The sequence below is a fragment of the Acanthochromis polyacanthus genome, chromosome 7 (assembly GCF_021347895.1).
Source record: "Acanthochromis polyacanthus isolate Apoly-LR-REF ecotype Palm Island chromosome 7, KAUST_Apoly_ChrSc, whole genome shotgun sequence".
Classification (NCBI taxonomy): Eukaryota; Metazoa; Chordata; class Actinopteri; family Pomacentridae; genus Acanthochromis; species Acanthochromis polyacanthus.
The window spans coordinates 32,335,236-32,350,908 of NC_067119.1; the positions used below are offsets into that span (position 1 = coordinate 32,335,236).

Sequence of the window (15,673 nt, forward strand, 5' to 3'; positions counted from 1 at the left end):
ATAAACTCAAAAACCAAGCATACAAAGAAAAGAACACTGTCCCTACGGTGAAACATGGAGGAGGCTCAGTAATGTTTTGGGGCTGCTTTGCTGCATCTGGCACAGGGTGTCTTGAAAGTGTGCAAGGTACGATGAAATCTGAAGACTATCAAGGCATTCTGGAGAGAAATGTGCTGCCTAGTGTCAGAAAGCTTGGTCTCAGTCGCAGGTCATGGGTCTTCCAACAGGACAACGATCCAAAACACCCAAGAATGGCTGAGAGAAAAGCGTTGGACTATTCTAAAGTGGCCTTCTATGAGCCCAGATCTGAATCCCATTGAACATATGTGGAAGGAGCTGAAACATGCCATTTGGAGAAGACACCCATCAGACCTGAGACAACTGGAGCTGTTTGCTCATGAGGAGTGGGCCAAAATACCTGTTGACAGCTGCAGAACGCTCATTGACAAATACAGAAATCGTTTAATTGCAGTGATTGCCTCAAAAGGTTGTGCAACAAAATATTAAGTTATGGGTACCATCATTTTTGTCCAGCCCTATTTCATTAGTTTGTTTTTTAAAATAATTATGTTAATCAACAATTCAAAAGTGATGGCTGATTTTGATTATTTAATTTTCAATAAACTTTTATTTATTGTTACTTTTGTGAGTTTCAAGTGATTTCAGTGAGAATTGTGGGTTTTTCCTTCTTTAACTGAGGGGTACCAACAATTTTGTCCACGTGTGTACTCTTTTCTCGTGATGTCTCTTTGTTTCCCTAAAAATGAACAAATTGAGAGGAACTTATACAAACACACCAAAACAGAAAAAAGGGCTACCATAATGCATAGTCTTGAGGCCAAAGCAATTTGTAGATTTAGAAATTCTGCGTATTTATAGTTTTACAAGTCCATGACAGCTCAATCTCTGAGTTCATACCTGCTGTAGATAGATATACGTGTATATATATATATATATACACACCCATATATATATATATATGGAAATGGGCCTCTGTACACCAGCAACATAGCAGGGAACACTGGACTGGCACACACTGGCAAATTCACCTAAACGTCTTCACAATCTGCACACTGTGAAAATGAACAATTTTTCAAGTTAAATACAATATTTACTGTTTTCTATACTGACAACCTCCAGGTGAAGTGAATCACATTGATTATCTTGTCATAATGCAATGCTCTGCTGGGAAACCTTGAATCCTGATACTCATGTGGATATTTGACATGTACTACCTATGTAAACACTGCAGGTCAAGCACACCACAACTAAATCCCTGTATTTACACAGGTACAACAACTGAGCTGGTCAGGTTCACAGCAAGGTCACTGTGTGGTTCAGAAACACAGCATAGAGGGAAAAAAAAGCTCTCCAACCAGGATCACCAGCACTCGTCTGCTCATGTGAAGGAACATCATCTATAAAACGAGTATCAGCACAAACCAGACTGAGCAGCACCTTTTCCCCAGCAGCAATCAGGCTGGTAGCTGAGGATATTCAGGCTGTTCAGGCTCTGATTGCTAGCAGCAATTTCCATTCATTTTGAACAAACTGTCATTGTTGTCTTGTTATACATTATTTTTCAATCCAATCAAGGTCCAAAACTTGACTTTGTCTTTGCACTTGACCTGTTCTCTATGTAGACTCTACATGAACACTCTACACTGCAGTGTCTGAATACAACACGTTGATCTGTGAGACAAAACCAAAGTCAGTTTCTGTAACAAACATCCATCCATCCATTATCTATACACCAGGGGTTGGAGGGGGGGGGGGAGTGGAAGGGGACTGCAGTCTATCCCAGTTGACTGAGGGTGAAGACAGGGGACACCCTGGACATGTCACCAATCTATCACATAGAGACAAACATTAACACTCACATTCGCACCTACAGACAATTTAGAATCATCAGTTAACTTTTGACTGTGGGCAACCCTGTCTCCACAAAATTACGTTCTCAGACAACTAAAATGCATTTTCAATTACGTTGCAACAGAAACGGAATTGGTCTGGCGTTACGTTGATCTGTAACGTATTCAAAATGCGTTTGTATTCAACGTATTCCTGCATTTCATTTTGTTGCCTGCCTTCCTTCACCAATACTCGCGTGCACGCACACACGCACACACACACACACACACACACACACACACACACACACACACACACACACACACACACACACACACACATACCATGACAGCCAGATAGATAGATAGATAGATAGATAGATAGACAGATAGATCTCACGTTGTGTGTGGATAAGGGGTGTTTTGGAGCAAATCTAGAAATTATGCTTTTGTTGTTTTTCTGCGTTGCTCATTTTAATTAATGGATTAATTAAGAATTTGTGTCTATTTTCTGTCTGACCTACTATAACATCCATCCACCGTTGCCGGGAAAAAGCATTAATTCATCTTTTAAAACATTTTATGTTTTTAAATGGATGTTGCAGTCACATGTTTGTGAATACAGCGCGGTGGTGTCATGTCTTCTGTCAAGTACCACAAGAAAAGAAATAAATCTTCCCTTCGCAATTTCATTGGGAGGAAGTCTTCAGTGTGTTTTAATAATAATTCTCCTGCGGGGTGTTTTATTCTTACAGTGACATGGATCTGCTTCCTTCCCTGGGGTGGCTCTGCTAGCGTTTTTTACTTGACTAAATATACTGAATGAGAAGTTTGACATGAAACAAGAAAACTGGAATGACTGTTGATTCAGTATCCCTCGTAGTTTTCCCCTAGCTGTCATGTCATTCATACTTTAACACTGCCATGGGCCAGATTGGCCTTTTGGAATAGCCTCGTGGAGACGTCATTCCAGCTACACGGCAGCGGTTTGGATTTCTGATTTATTTACTTTGTATGTTGCTTACCAGACCGCTTTCATTTAGGACCGGAAGTGCGCGCTTCACTCGGTTTTTGTCGTTCTGTAACCAATCAGAGCGTGGCTAAATATTAAAGCTGTGCTGCAGCGACCAGACAGAACAGCGACACCAAGTGTGTCTGCATTGAAATTACATGTTCCTTCTTGAAAACCAGGGCAGAAAGGTTCACTGTGCCAGATTTATTCAACCTTTTCAAAACACTTTTTGTAATACGTTTTAGATGCAGTTTGCAGATGTTTCTGAAGATGTGTAGTGAATTCTCCTTGTCAATACATTGAATATATACTCCACAACATCACATAAACAGTCTTCTGTTACAGACATGTCATCATTCTGAAGGAATTAATTGGTAAATGTTAAGCTTTATACTTTATCAGCAGCAATATTTTTTTTCAACACAAAATCAATAACAAAGAAAATAAAAACAGGATTTTGAACAGTGTGCTTTATTGCAAAATAACAAAATTCATGAACAGCAGGTTTCCAGCATGGTCGTCATTGTGAACGAGGTCCTCCTTTTCCTCCTCTTACCCCTCTTCTTCCTCCTCCTCCTCCTCCTCCTCCTCCTCCTCCTCCTTCTCCTCCTCCAGGGCAGTGTGATCCATCAAGACTTTCCTGTATATAAAAGCATTAAATATTATCATGGTCTTTATCATGGTCTGTATCCATGTTTTCAGTCCTTTTATGTGCTGGCAGCAACAGAATGTTTGACAATAGGCAAATCTGTATTGTATAATTTCCAACAATAATAAGGAATGCCAAGGTAAATATTATAACTGCACTAATGCAATAAATAAAAATGATCTTTCATCTTATGTACAGTCAAGCGTTGGATATGACGCATGCACACACACCCTGCATCTTGTATTCTAACCTGTATGTGCCAAATCCTCTTCCTATTAACCGAAGCTTAGTGACAATTCTCCACAAGCAAATCAGATTCTCAGCTGAGGATCTTCATCTGATGTTGTACGTGCAAACCTGATGAGCTTTATATCACTAAAGCCACTGAACAAAACCGTGAAGATGCAGTTTTTCATACTCTTTGCATAGTGTTGTCATAGACACCAAACGTGTATTTAGTCGGTGATGCAGAAATCACATAAATATATTTTTTGATGTGTGGTCCTGATTTGGTGCCAAAAATCTACTGGTAGTTACAGTGACGCAGCGCTGCTGTCTCGCAATGATACAGAAATCCTTGATAAATCCATGGATCCAGACTATAAGCTGCATCACTGCCAAAAATCGAATCACTTGGTCCTTGTGTCATTTCTGACTTTCCCTGAAAATTTACTCCAAATCCGTTAATCCATTTTTGAGTAATATTGCTAACAGACAGACAAACCATCGTCACATAACTCCACTGTGTTCCCTTGCCAGAGTAATGATGGTTTATTGGATAATAAATAAGACATAGTGAAAAGTTTCCCAATTCCTGACTGGGGCCCTGCACACACTGTAATAAGTGAAGTCAAATATCTGACTAACTTATTGCATGTAACAACATGCCAACCTCAATTCAGTTTTAAGGGTAGAATATCAAGATGTTAGACATGGAGCTAAAAGAAGGCATAACTTTTCATATGACTCTGTGTTCGCTTCTTTTGACTTTGTCAGGGCTCCCTCCTCACCCCTGGCATCCCAAATACCCCTTTTCCCATCTGTTCCTCTGTCTCCTGTCTCCCATCCGTTCCTCTACCCCTATCTCTCCCTGGTCTCCCATCCTCTCCTCTGCCTCAGCTTCCTTCCCCAGTGCAATACCTGAGTGGAGCGCTGAATCACACCTGCCTCCACTCCGGTAATCAGCCTTCTCCCGGGTCCCGGACAGCTGAAGGACATCGACCTGATTAATCTCCACTGCAATAAGAACCAGCTCATCCTGTTTAAAAAACGTGTGGAGCTACAAACTAAATTTGACCTTCTCTCGACACATCAGGTTGAATGCCAGCTTTTGGAAAGTAAGAGCCGATTTTACATTCACAGTGATAAATCTGGCAGGATGTTAGCCAGCCAACTTAGAGGATTTAAAGCGAAACAGCTGATTACAAAAGTCAAAACAAAGGATGGCAATCTTACTTTTGACCACTCAGAAATTAATGACACTTTCAGGGATTTCTACTCTCGTCTCTATACTTCTGAATATCCTTCTGAAAATACCCCAATGGAAAATTTTCTAAATCATTTAAGCTTCCCTAAGATCTCCCCTAATAAATGGACAAAATTAGACGACCCCATATCTAAAGAGGAAATCGCGGCAGCCATTTCATCAATGCAATCCAGGAAATCCCCCGGACCGGATGGATTTCCTACAGAATTCTTTAAAACATTCTCCACGCTGCTTGTACCCAAATTATCTTTAGCTCTTTCCGACTCATTTAAGCTAGGTAATCTGCCAACATCATTCAGTGAAGCCTGTATCTCTCTTATCCTAAAGAAAGGTAAAGACCCAACAGACTGCTCCTCTTACAGGCCAATCTCTCTACTCAATGTTGATGTGAAAATTCTGGCCAAAGTCTTAGCCCGCAGACTAGAATCCATCCTCCCATCAATCATATCAGAAGATCAAACTGGATTTGTTAAACATCGCCACTCTTATTTCAACACATGTCATCTATTTAATATCATATACTCGCCTTCAGTTACAGCTCCAGAATGTATTCTCTCTCTGGATGCGGAGAAGGCGTTCGATAGGGTGGAGTGGGGCTACCTATTTGAAGTCCTAGAAAAATTTGATTTTGGACCGAACTTCATTGCATGGATAAAACAGTTATACCAGCACCCTACCGCCTCCATCCTTACAAACTCTCAGCAGTCTAAACCTTTCAACTTGGGACGGGGAACTCGCCAGGGATGCCCCCTAAGCCCTCTGCTTTTTGATCTAGCCATAGAGCCGCTAGCCATCGCGCTCCGCAGCTGTAAGGACTTCTCAGGAATTCGAAGGAACGGAGTCGAACATAAGGTGTCTCTTTATGCTGACGATCTTTTGCTTTTTGTGTCAAGCCCTAATACCTCAATACCCCCAATACTGTCATTACTCACCCAATTTGGTCAATTCTCCGGATATAAGCTAAATTTACACAAAAGTGAGCTTTTCCCTGTGAATGAGGAAGCACTTACATTTGAACACAGTAACCACCCTTTTAAGATTGCAGAAGAACAGTTTACCTACTGTTCGCCAGTCTAGCCTTTCTTAACCCTTACCTCAGGTTAAATTTGGTCCAGCTCTCCGTTTAAAGGGTTAGATTCTATCTGCCTATTAGTATTCCACCTAACAGGTTTCAGCAGAATAAATTAAGCTGGAGTCGAGAGACACTCGCCCAGGTTCTGACTGCCTTGCATCCGAATGTCTCACCCCTCTTATCTGATAAATGCTATCCCACCAAGCAGCCTTTCTAAGTGGTAGAATTGATCTATCATTCACATTTGTTATTGGACAGCTTCTCTCTAAGGACTTGCATGCACTTGGTGCTATTCCTGGGTTCGTTTTAGAGGTTTGGAAAGAACTAACCTCAGGGGTAATGTTTAAACACTCTCACTTTGGACTAAGTAACCTTTAAGAACCATTGGATTGAATGCACACAATCAACTTAACTTTTTACCACTATGCAGATTTTTAGTGGTTTATAATAATTTCATTAGGCTTCTCTTTAAATGCAATAAAGCGTTTTATTAAGAGAGTTTAGCAAGGGCACAGCATCAATTCATGATCAAAACAATTAATTATTTCTGATTAAAAATGATACCAAAGTAACTAAATTGAGCGTACCTGACAATCTTCTCTAATTATTAAATTTAGGAGAGAGAGCGAACAGCGTGGCCACTACCGTATCACTCGGTCTTGACTTGCGTCTGGGAGGAATCCTCAGTTGTCCAGAGGACTCAGTACGATGTCTTCTTTGTGGACAAAAGGATCTTATCCCTCAGCAGGGGGGAGTGGAAGAGTCCTGTAAGCCAATAGTGGTCTGGCAGTTATCTCTGGAATCGGCTGGAACGTTAGTGCTTACGCCCCAGCTGTCTTCTCTGTGGAATGGTGGTGATGGAAAACCCTCGTCTGTTCAGGCTGTAGTGGGTCACTGGGTTTCCCAGCCCCGGGGAGGGGAACAGCCCAGTGCTGTTGCCTCCTTTGCCTCTTCGGGTGTAGTCGGTTCTCCCCTCTATTGGTTTCTTCTGGATAACTGCAGAACCTCTTAGGACTCTCCGTTTGGCAGAGTGTGGTCTTCGCTTGTTGAACAAAGTCAGAAAAAGACTTTGCTTCCAACGATGTCCTCAGCGATCTCTGGAGCCTAAGTCCCGCGTAGTCTTCCCGTCTCTAGGGCAATAGAGGAAGGTGAAGATTCTTCAGAACTCCGGCCAAGTTCCCTTTGCAGCTCTTCTGGCAGCTCCGGCGAACATCTCCCGTATAATGTCTCTGCGCTCCCATTTTTATACTCTCTCCTGACACACAAAACTGGCTAGGTACGCCCTCTGACACCGTCTAACTTATGCAATCGACTTGTCATCACATACAGCAGTAATACAGAAGTCATGTTGTTACAGCAAATACACAGTGTCCACATTCTGTTTAACACACACACATTTCGGCCAGCCCTCTTGGGTTTTTCCCAAACTTCCCTTTTTTCTGAGGAGGCTGCAATGTCATTGTGGCTGCCGAGTCATGGTGACTGTTGTTTACTGCACTTCTGCTTTCTTAAGGCCTGGACACACAAAGCCTATGAGGCCTGTACACAGAGCCTATCAGGCCTGTATGCACCCACAGAGCCTAAACAAGGATTACTTCACACAAAATCACTTCTTAAATCATTCCTCTCAATCCGAACATAATAAATCATCTGAATCATTACTTTAATCAAATCAACACTTTAAAAATGTATATGTATTTTAGCAAGCATAATCATATGGTTAACTTATAATGTTTCTTCTTAAGATCTTTATTTGTCTGCTTCAAAACCTTTGTTACCTTAGGGCCATAATGAGCCTGAGTCCTCTCTGAGACCTCAACATCTGCATCTTACTTGACACTACCTCGGAATTACAGTTACAAGAAAACATAAGTGTCTCTTTGAAGAAAATTTCAACATCCTTCTGAATAATGTGAAACGGAGCCTAACGCAGTGGTCACCCTTATCTACAACTTTGGTTGGTCGGATTAATTCGGTCAAAATGAATATCCTTCCCAAATTTTTATATCTGTTTCAAACCATACCAACTTTTATTCCTAAATCCTTCTTTGACTCTCTAGACTCAGTTATATCGTCCTATATTTGGAAGGGGAAACGGCCCCGATTAAGTAAAGTCCATCTTCAAAAATGTAAAAATGACGGAGGCATGGCACTGCCTAATTTCCATTCCTATTACTGGTCGGCAAACATACTCTGTTTCACATTCTGGTACTACTTTCGCAACCAACCTGATTGTCCGAGATGGGTGGCAATGGAGTTGAACTCCTGTATGAATATTTCAGTCCCCGCTCTACTTGGAGGCTCCCTCCCCCTACCCCCAAACAAACCGGTGGATAACCTAGTGGTCTGGCATGGGTTAAGAGTGTGGGCTCAGTTCAGGAAATTTTTTTGATCTCTGTGGTTTCTCTCTCCTGAGTCCTATCTTATCCAATCATCTTTTTCAACCCTCTTTATCCGATTCTACATTTCAAGATTGGCACAAAAGGAGCATCAGATGTTTTAAAGACCTTTTTATAGAAAATAGCCTTGGCTCATTTGAACAGCTCTCTAAAAAGTTTGACCTGCCAAGCACCCACTTTTTTAGATCTCTACAAGTCAGGCACTTTCTACAGGCTCAGCTACCAAGCTTCCCTAGAGCTCCTGATCTGAATGCTGTGGATGCTCTTCTGAATTTGCCCCCTTCGCAAAAAAGTTTAATATCCATCATATATGACGGACTGGTCAATATACGACAGGTCTCACTTGTCAAAATTAAGACCTCCTGGGAGCAGGACTTAAATATGTCAATTCCGAGTCACACATGGCATTCTATCTTCAAGCTGGTTAATTCAACTTCCCTTTGCGCTCGTCATTGCCTGCTACAGTTTAAGGTTGTGCACAGAGCCCATATTTCCAAAGCCAAACTATCCCGCTTCTGTACAGATGTCGATCCCCGGTGCGACAGATGTAGGTTGTATGAGGCTTCTCTTATTCACATGTTCTGGTCATGCCCCAGCCTGGAAAAATACTGGAGAGAGGTCTTTCATACTCTTTCCATAATTCTCAACCTCAATTTACAACTGAACCATCTGGTCGCTCTTTTTGGTACTATTGGAGAAGAGGATATCTGCCTAACTTCAAGTAAGCAGCGTACTCTGTCATTCGCCTCTCTCCTTGCTAGGCGGGCTGTCTTACTAAGGTGGAGAGATGCTGCCCCACCCACCCATGCTCAGTGGCTCAGAGACATTATGTCTTATCTGAAACTGGAGAAAATTCGCTACTCAATCTCTAACTCAAATTTTAAATTTAAAAAAGTGTGGGGGCCCTTCCTGGAATACTTCAGGAATTATCCTCCCAACTAGGCCTCTCCTACCGTCCCAATCTACTGTAGTGGTGCTCTATGTTTTCCCTTCTTGTCCACTACAAAATACCCTGACTTCCAGCTGAATTCCAGCTCTTTTCATTGCTATACTCCAGATTAGGATCTTTTTTTTTTTAATTAATTAATTTAGTTAGTTATTTTTAGCTTAATTTATTTCTTAGTATTATTATTTAAATTTTCTTTCTTTCACCTTTTTTTTTTCCCTACTCATTTAAGCATCTGTTAGCATATTGTGGATCTGTGGGGGTTTGGGTTACCGCATGGGATTTATTCTGTTGCCATGTCTATACTGCTGTTACATTAGTTGTTGTTCTGTCTCTGTTTGAGCAAATGTGTACTACTGCAGCCTTTTGCATAATTGCCATCCCTGATGTATATGTTATATGTGCACAGACTCTACAGAAGAAAAAAACAATAAAAATATTTCAGAGAAAAAAGAACCGGCTCATCCTTCCACTCCCTGCCAGATTGTTGAACAAAACTTCACAGTCAGTTCGCTCTCTAGCCTCCTGTAAAGTCTGTTGAGTTTTTGGCCTTTTCTTACGTTTTTCTCCTGCCCTCATCTAGACCCAGCTGTCCGGGATCCCCGTCGTCCTCCTTCCCCTCCGGCTCTCCCCAGACCATTCGGCACCAGTTTCCCCCTCACTGGACACCCCCCAGTGAGGGGGTTAAAAGAGAGAGAAAAACACCTTTGCTTGCTGTATGGCACAAATGTGAAAGATTAAATTTTCCCAAAAAACATGACAAGAAGCCTGATGACTGATGAAACATCCCTTGGTGAGATGAGGCCATGATCTTAATTTTTTATTTTTATTTTTTGGCTCAGATGAGATCCAGCATATTTGGAGTGAACCATGCCAGAAGTACCACAGTAATAACAAATAAGTAATAACAAGTCTTAGTGGGGGTCATGATAGTGGTTGGACAGATGGATGGCACAGGCTTCCCTTTGAATAAAGTAAAATATTCAGACATCAGACTTAACAATCCTGGTTTTTATGCATAGTTACTGTACTACTTTGGTTATACTACTTTGTGTGGTGTTTTGTACACTGCAAATTATTTGACACTTGCCAAGATTTAAAATCTTATTTTTAGCCATGATAGATAATTTGGCTTGTTTTAAAAGTTATTTACTTATTTTTTGTCCTTGATTTTACAGTATAATCTTAAATTGAGCATGAATATATCTTCACTGTCTCCTTTAGTCTGGAAATCTTATAACTGAGTGAATAACTGTTAAAATAAGAAAAATTAGTTGTTTCACCAAAACTACCTTTCACAAAGCTTGTTTTAAGATTGAGAGTCAAGTTGCTTGAATTAAGAATTATACAAAAGGCATCTGTTCAAAATGCAATTTATTAGAATGGCTCTGACTTCAAACATGGCCAAACAACACAGAAGAGAAACCATACAACCTTCCCCACAACTCATGATACAATTGCACATTTTCAATAGTTGCAACAGGCTTAAAATATTTAGTTAGCTGATTCTGTATGTATTTCATGTTGTCTTTGTAATTTTTATTTTTTTTGTGCAAGAGTGGGCACTGCCACTTCATAGCGCTGGTACTCAAAAGCAACAAAAGAGGAATCAATCAAAAATATATCCTTGATCAGTCCAAACACTGGCAAAGTGTCATCCACATCTGCAATAATCATAGACTTCCCACTGACGTACTTATTACCGTTGAGGATATACCATTTCACAGAGACAACAGATTTCATGACCTCTATTCCCAAAAAAATCTTTGACTTTTCTCTTAACATATTCAGTATTTGTAACAGCTGACACAGGCCCAGATTCTCTTTCGTTTGCAAAAATTCGATGCTCAATGCCTATTTCATTCTGACAACTTTCAAGAAACTGATTGTGATTGACTAGTGATTTACAAACATTTTTAAAATTTAACTTAGAAGCCCACTGCTTAAAATAGCAGTGTTTTCCCTCAAAGTGCATGCACATATTCCTTATTAAAGGACCAAGGGATATGATTTGAAGATGCAACATGTAATGCTGCTTGGGTATTACATTGACCTCAGGAAAAAGTTGTTTGAACTGATACAGGTGTTGCTCAATCATACTTCTGAGCCGTAATACCGTTTGTAAAGAAATAATGGGAGCAAGGACTATCTGTACTATCTCAATCAACTTCAAAATAAATTTAGTATGCTCATTGTCCAAACCATCCAAAAGAAAAGGTAGTATTTTTAAAAGTATTAGCATCTGCCCACTAGACTGTTTCAATCTGTTGTCATTAGCTGCTAGAGTGTTGGCACTAACAGGACAAGGTTTATCCCGTATATCAAGAGGTGAGTAAGGAAAATTTTGAATAGCTGAATTAAACTCATCTAATTCCATTTGTCGTGACAGAATAAGGTGTTTTAATACAAGCTTAATTTCCATTGGCGCGACACCTTCAAAAATAACGTGCATTATATCCTGTGGACTTTGTGTGATCAGGTCAAATGCTGGGATATCAACTAGTCTGCTTCTTCTGTTAATTCCATAAGTGGTTTTAAGGGATGCTTTCAAGAAATCTGTGCATGCTTTGTCTATTTTAAGACACTGCCTGATGTGCTTTTCCAACATTCTTTTAACAAACTTATTCTCTTCAAAAATATGTTGCATATCCTCAAAGTCACATTCACAGTGTCTACATTTGCTATGAGAAAAACCGACACCTTCTTGAAAGCCAGCAAACGTGTCTCCACATACAGCTATCACAGCACCAAACAACTCAATTTCACCATTTGGCGTTTCAATCCTTACACCATTGTAAAGCAGTGTCAGATCTTGAATAATTCTTTTTAGTACAACATCAACACCCCATTGAGAAATATAATTTGCCTTAGCAATAGCAAGGAGTCATATTGCAGACAACTTTGACCTAAATTTTGGATCAATATTACCTAAACTATAATAAAACATGAGCAATTTATTTGCAGAAGAATGGGATCCTAAGGGGTTACATATTTCAATTTCATCTGTGTACAGTATTATTTGCAATGCATTTGGTTTTCGAGAAAATAAAGGGTGAGTGTCAGGATTTGGGGGGTGGAGAACCCAAGCGCAGGCAACAGACAGGCTGATGGCAGTAATAAGCAAAGAGGTTTTATTAACAAAACTCAAAAACACAGCTACAGCGACAAGACTGGGACAGCAGGGCAAAAACCAAATTAACTAGTGCTGACTCTGTAGGACTCAAAACAGCAAGAAGTACTTACAAAACAGGGGAACTCAAACAAAGGAGCAAACATAAATTGAGGTAATCCAACAGCAGAGTCCAGTGGGGAAATTCTATGAAGGGGAAAAAGCAGCAAGTGTCCAAAAACATGCGTTGTCCAGGTGGGAAACAGAGCTGTGGCAGCGTGTGGGGTTGGTGAACAATGAACCAGCAAATGCAGAAGGAAAGAGAGGGCTTAAATGGCTGAGGAGTGGACCAGGTGAATGAGGTTGAGCTGATTGCAGCAGCTGAGAGTAATGCAGTTATCAAGCGATAGAGCCAAGGGACGAGCGACAGGGAGAGAGACAGAAGAGGAAGACAACAGACAGAGGGAGACAGAGACGCACACAAACCAAACCCACACAGAAGGGCAAAAATGAGGAAAGGAAGGAAAAGGGAGGACAAGTGACAAAATGGCAGAAGCTGGGGCAAATCCTAACAGTGAGATGTAAAGAGGGCCCCATCAATAAAATCATAAAAGAATCCCTCTCTGCTTCTTTGCGGTACAGTGTTGAAAATGGTGAAGATTCTGGAATTGGTCAATAACTGCTTTAGACTTTGAATTAGTGGTACATAGTAAAAACTTCTATTTCTTATGGACATGACCCTTGAAAGACCTCGTTTTACCCAACAAATCTTCTGGGACACCACTACTTCTTCTGGGTCGACTGGATTAAATAGTTCCTGAATGGCCATATTCTGTCCATATGCAGTCGTGCAGAAAGGATTTACGAATGTGTCAAATGTAGCCAAAGCCGCATCTTGAAGTTGAGTAGGCGTCTCGGGATGCTCTTCAAAGACCCTTCTCATCCTCTCCCTCAGTGTATCCAGGAGAACAGCTTGGTATTGTTGCACCCCTAAGATGACGCTGTTGACCGTTCTCTGAAAATATTTGAAATTCATATTAATTTTTTTTCTGCACTTTTAATCCAAACCAAGAGGAACACATTAAACAGGACTGCCATTATAAACAAATATATTAATGTATTAACTGCATTGTGTATTGGTCCATCAGGACAAATTTACCTGTGACAAGTGGCACTGTTCCCGGACACTGATGGCAAAAGCAGCAGCAGATCTGGCAACATCAGGTCTGGTTGTAGATGTTACAGCAACAGCTTCTTCCTTAAGAGAAAAATAACAAAAATATTTTTTTTCATAACCAACATGGTTGTGTTTGGCTGTAAAAAAAAAAAAAAAAAGTTAATTAAATAATAAATTACATAGACAAAAATGCAATTTGCAAGATACTGTAAGACAAAGAAAAATATCCAAAGCAAGTGTGAAATTGACTCAGAACACATGGCAAATAAGCAGTGCTGTTTCTAAGCAAACAGGCAAGTAAGTCAGCAGGTGTAATCAGCCACTTTTGATCATTACTCCTTTTAAAAAAATGACTAGGGGTGACTCCTAATTATGAATATTCAATGATTTGTTCGAGAGAGCCTAATTTCTTTGCTCATCTCATAGTCAAACACCTGCTTTAAAAACAAGGATCATTCCATTCTAGCTTTAAGAGGGTGTTAAATGTCTAATTTTACAAAGATTAGTCTGTTTTCTCCAAATAAATCATGTGTCATAGCCTACTTTTTATAGTTATCAACTTATTATAAATGTAACGATAAACCATATGATTTAACAAAATTATTCATCCAACTACACTCATGATGTCTCTCTGCAAATACTATTTGTACTATTTACTACTGTTTGTTATTTGTCATGGTCTTCCTAGTGTTAATTTTAATCTTCACAATGAGATGTATCACAGCAGCACAACTGTCCGGATCGCGCCGCATGATACGCTCTCCACCAGACTCATGCAGCAGCTGGAGTAGAGAAGCTGTCAGAGTGCTCCGCTGCCTCCTCTCGGCGCAGAGGAGCGGGAATATTTACATTACATAAATGGAAAATTTGTTACAAATGTGTTCTTCGTTGTGGAACAGCAGCTAAACAAGGAAACCTTCATGAAAGCCATTAAGTCTGTATCTCACTTCTTCTCTCGGTTGTTCTCCCCCTCCTTTTCCCTTCATATTGTAACAATGAATTTTAACAGAGCCGTTGACGTGTAGACCTAGAGGTTTGTGCTGTTGTTTTCCCCTGGAAAGTTCACAATTGGATGATTTAACAGCATTCCAAGCACCAATCAGCTGAGCTTGAGCGCAATCGAAATGAACCAGGGGTGACGCGCGCACAGCTGTGTGACGTTGGCAAAGGAAAGCACTATTGTCTATCACCCTCTCTATCAGCGCTGTTAAGAGGCTCCCAAATACAAACGATAATCTCCAAATGAATGAAAACTTGAGAACATTTTGCATATAAAAAATGACGAATTTTGTTCATTTGGCGTTGCCTTTGTCTGCACGTTGTAGGGGAAAAAAACACATAAAAATGGGTCAAAATGAAATGAGTTAGAATTAGCTTAGTTAAGCATAATAGGGCAGAAAACATTTAAATATCATTAAGTTAGTTTGACACTTACAGAGCCAGGGTCGCCAACATCATGAAGCTGCAGTGCTGCAGGGCCAGATGCTTCAGGTGATATTTCCACAGTGCTGGTTGCTACAGGGCGAGATGCTTCAGGCGATGTATCCACAGTGCTGGTTGTGGCAGGAATGATATGGCTGGCAAAAACCGACACACCAAAATTTTCCTGCCCCAAAGAGTGGGATGTGGAGGTCGTTCTCCATCCATTTGGTGGGCACCCAGCCGTCAAATACAGAGGGTGCGTCCGTTTAATGTAGCGAAAGAACGAGTTAAAAACTCTGAAGTCCTGCTCACAGCCATCAATTCCACAGTAAACCCAAAAATCCGGACAACGACCGTGAATTGCATTAATGTGGCAGAGGAGCACCTTTAACAAATCATGCATCTCCAGGCTGCCATTGTGCACCGTTTGTGCGCTTTTGCTTGCTTCCTCCTCTTGCGCGGTTTTGCCTGCTTCTTCCTCTTTAGCCCGAGCCATTATGGGATAGTTAAGCAATTATTTTCTAGTAACTGTTTTAATATTAAATCACTCT

General features: G+C 40.6%; 1 protein-coding gene across 2 annotated transcripts; it reads right to left on the bottom strand.

Annotated features, from left to right (window-relative positions):
- Nucleotides 1–10,771: 10,771 nt before the first annotated feature.
- LOC127534635 (uncharacterized) lies at nt 10,772–15,604 on the bottom strand. 2 transcript variants are annotated; one of them, XM_051950318.1, is made up of 3 exons: nt 15,136–15,604; nt 13,683–13,781; nt 10,772–13,538 (listed from the first exon to the last, which is right to left on the bottom strand). In XM_051950318.1, exon 3 carries the CDS (start codon nt 12,059–12,061, stop codon nt 11,114–11,116), a length of 948 nt encoding a protein of 315 aa, XP_051806278.1. In that variant the 5' UTR covers nt 12,062–13,538; nt 13,683–13,781; nt 15,136–15,604; the 3' UTR covers nt 10,772–11,113. The 2 variants fall into 2 exon arrangements, with proteins under 2 accessions (XP_051806278.1, XP_051806279.1); XM_051950319.1 differs by having other exon boundaries at nt 15,136–15,602.
- Nucleotides 15,605–15,673: the final 69 nt, after the last annotated feature.

Coding starts and splice junctions, on each gene's coding strand:
- LOC127534635 (XM_051950318.1), bottom strand. CDS start 12,061: ATGCAACATATTTTTGAAGAGAATAAGTTTGTTAAAAGAATGTTGGAA.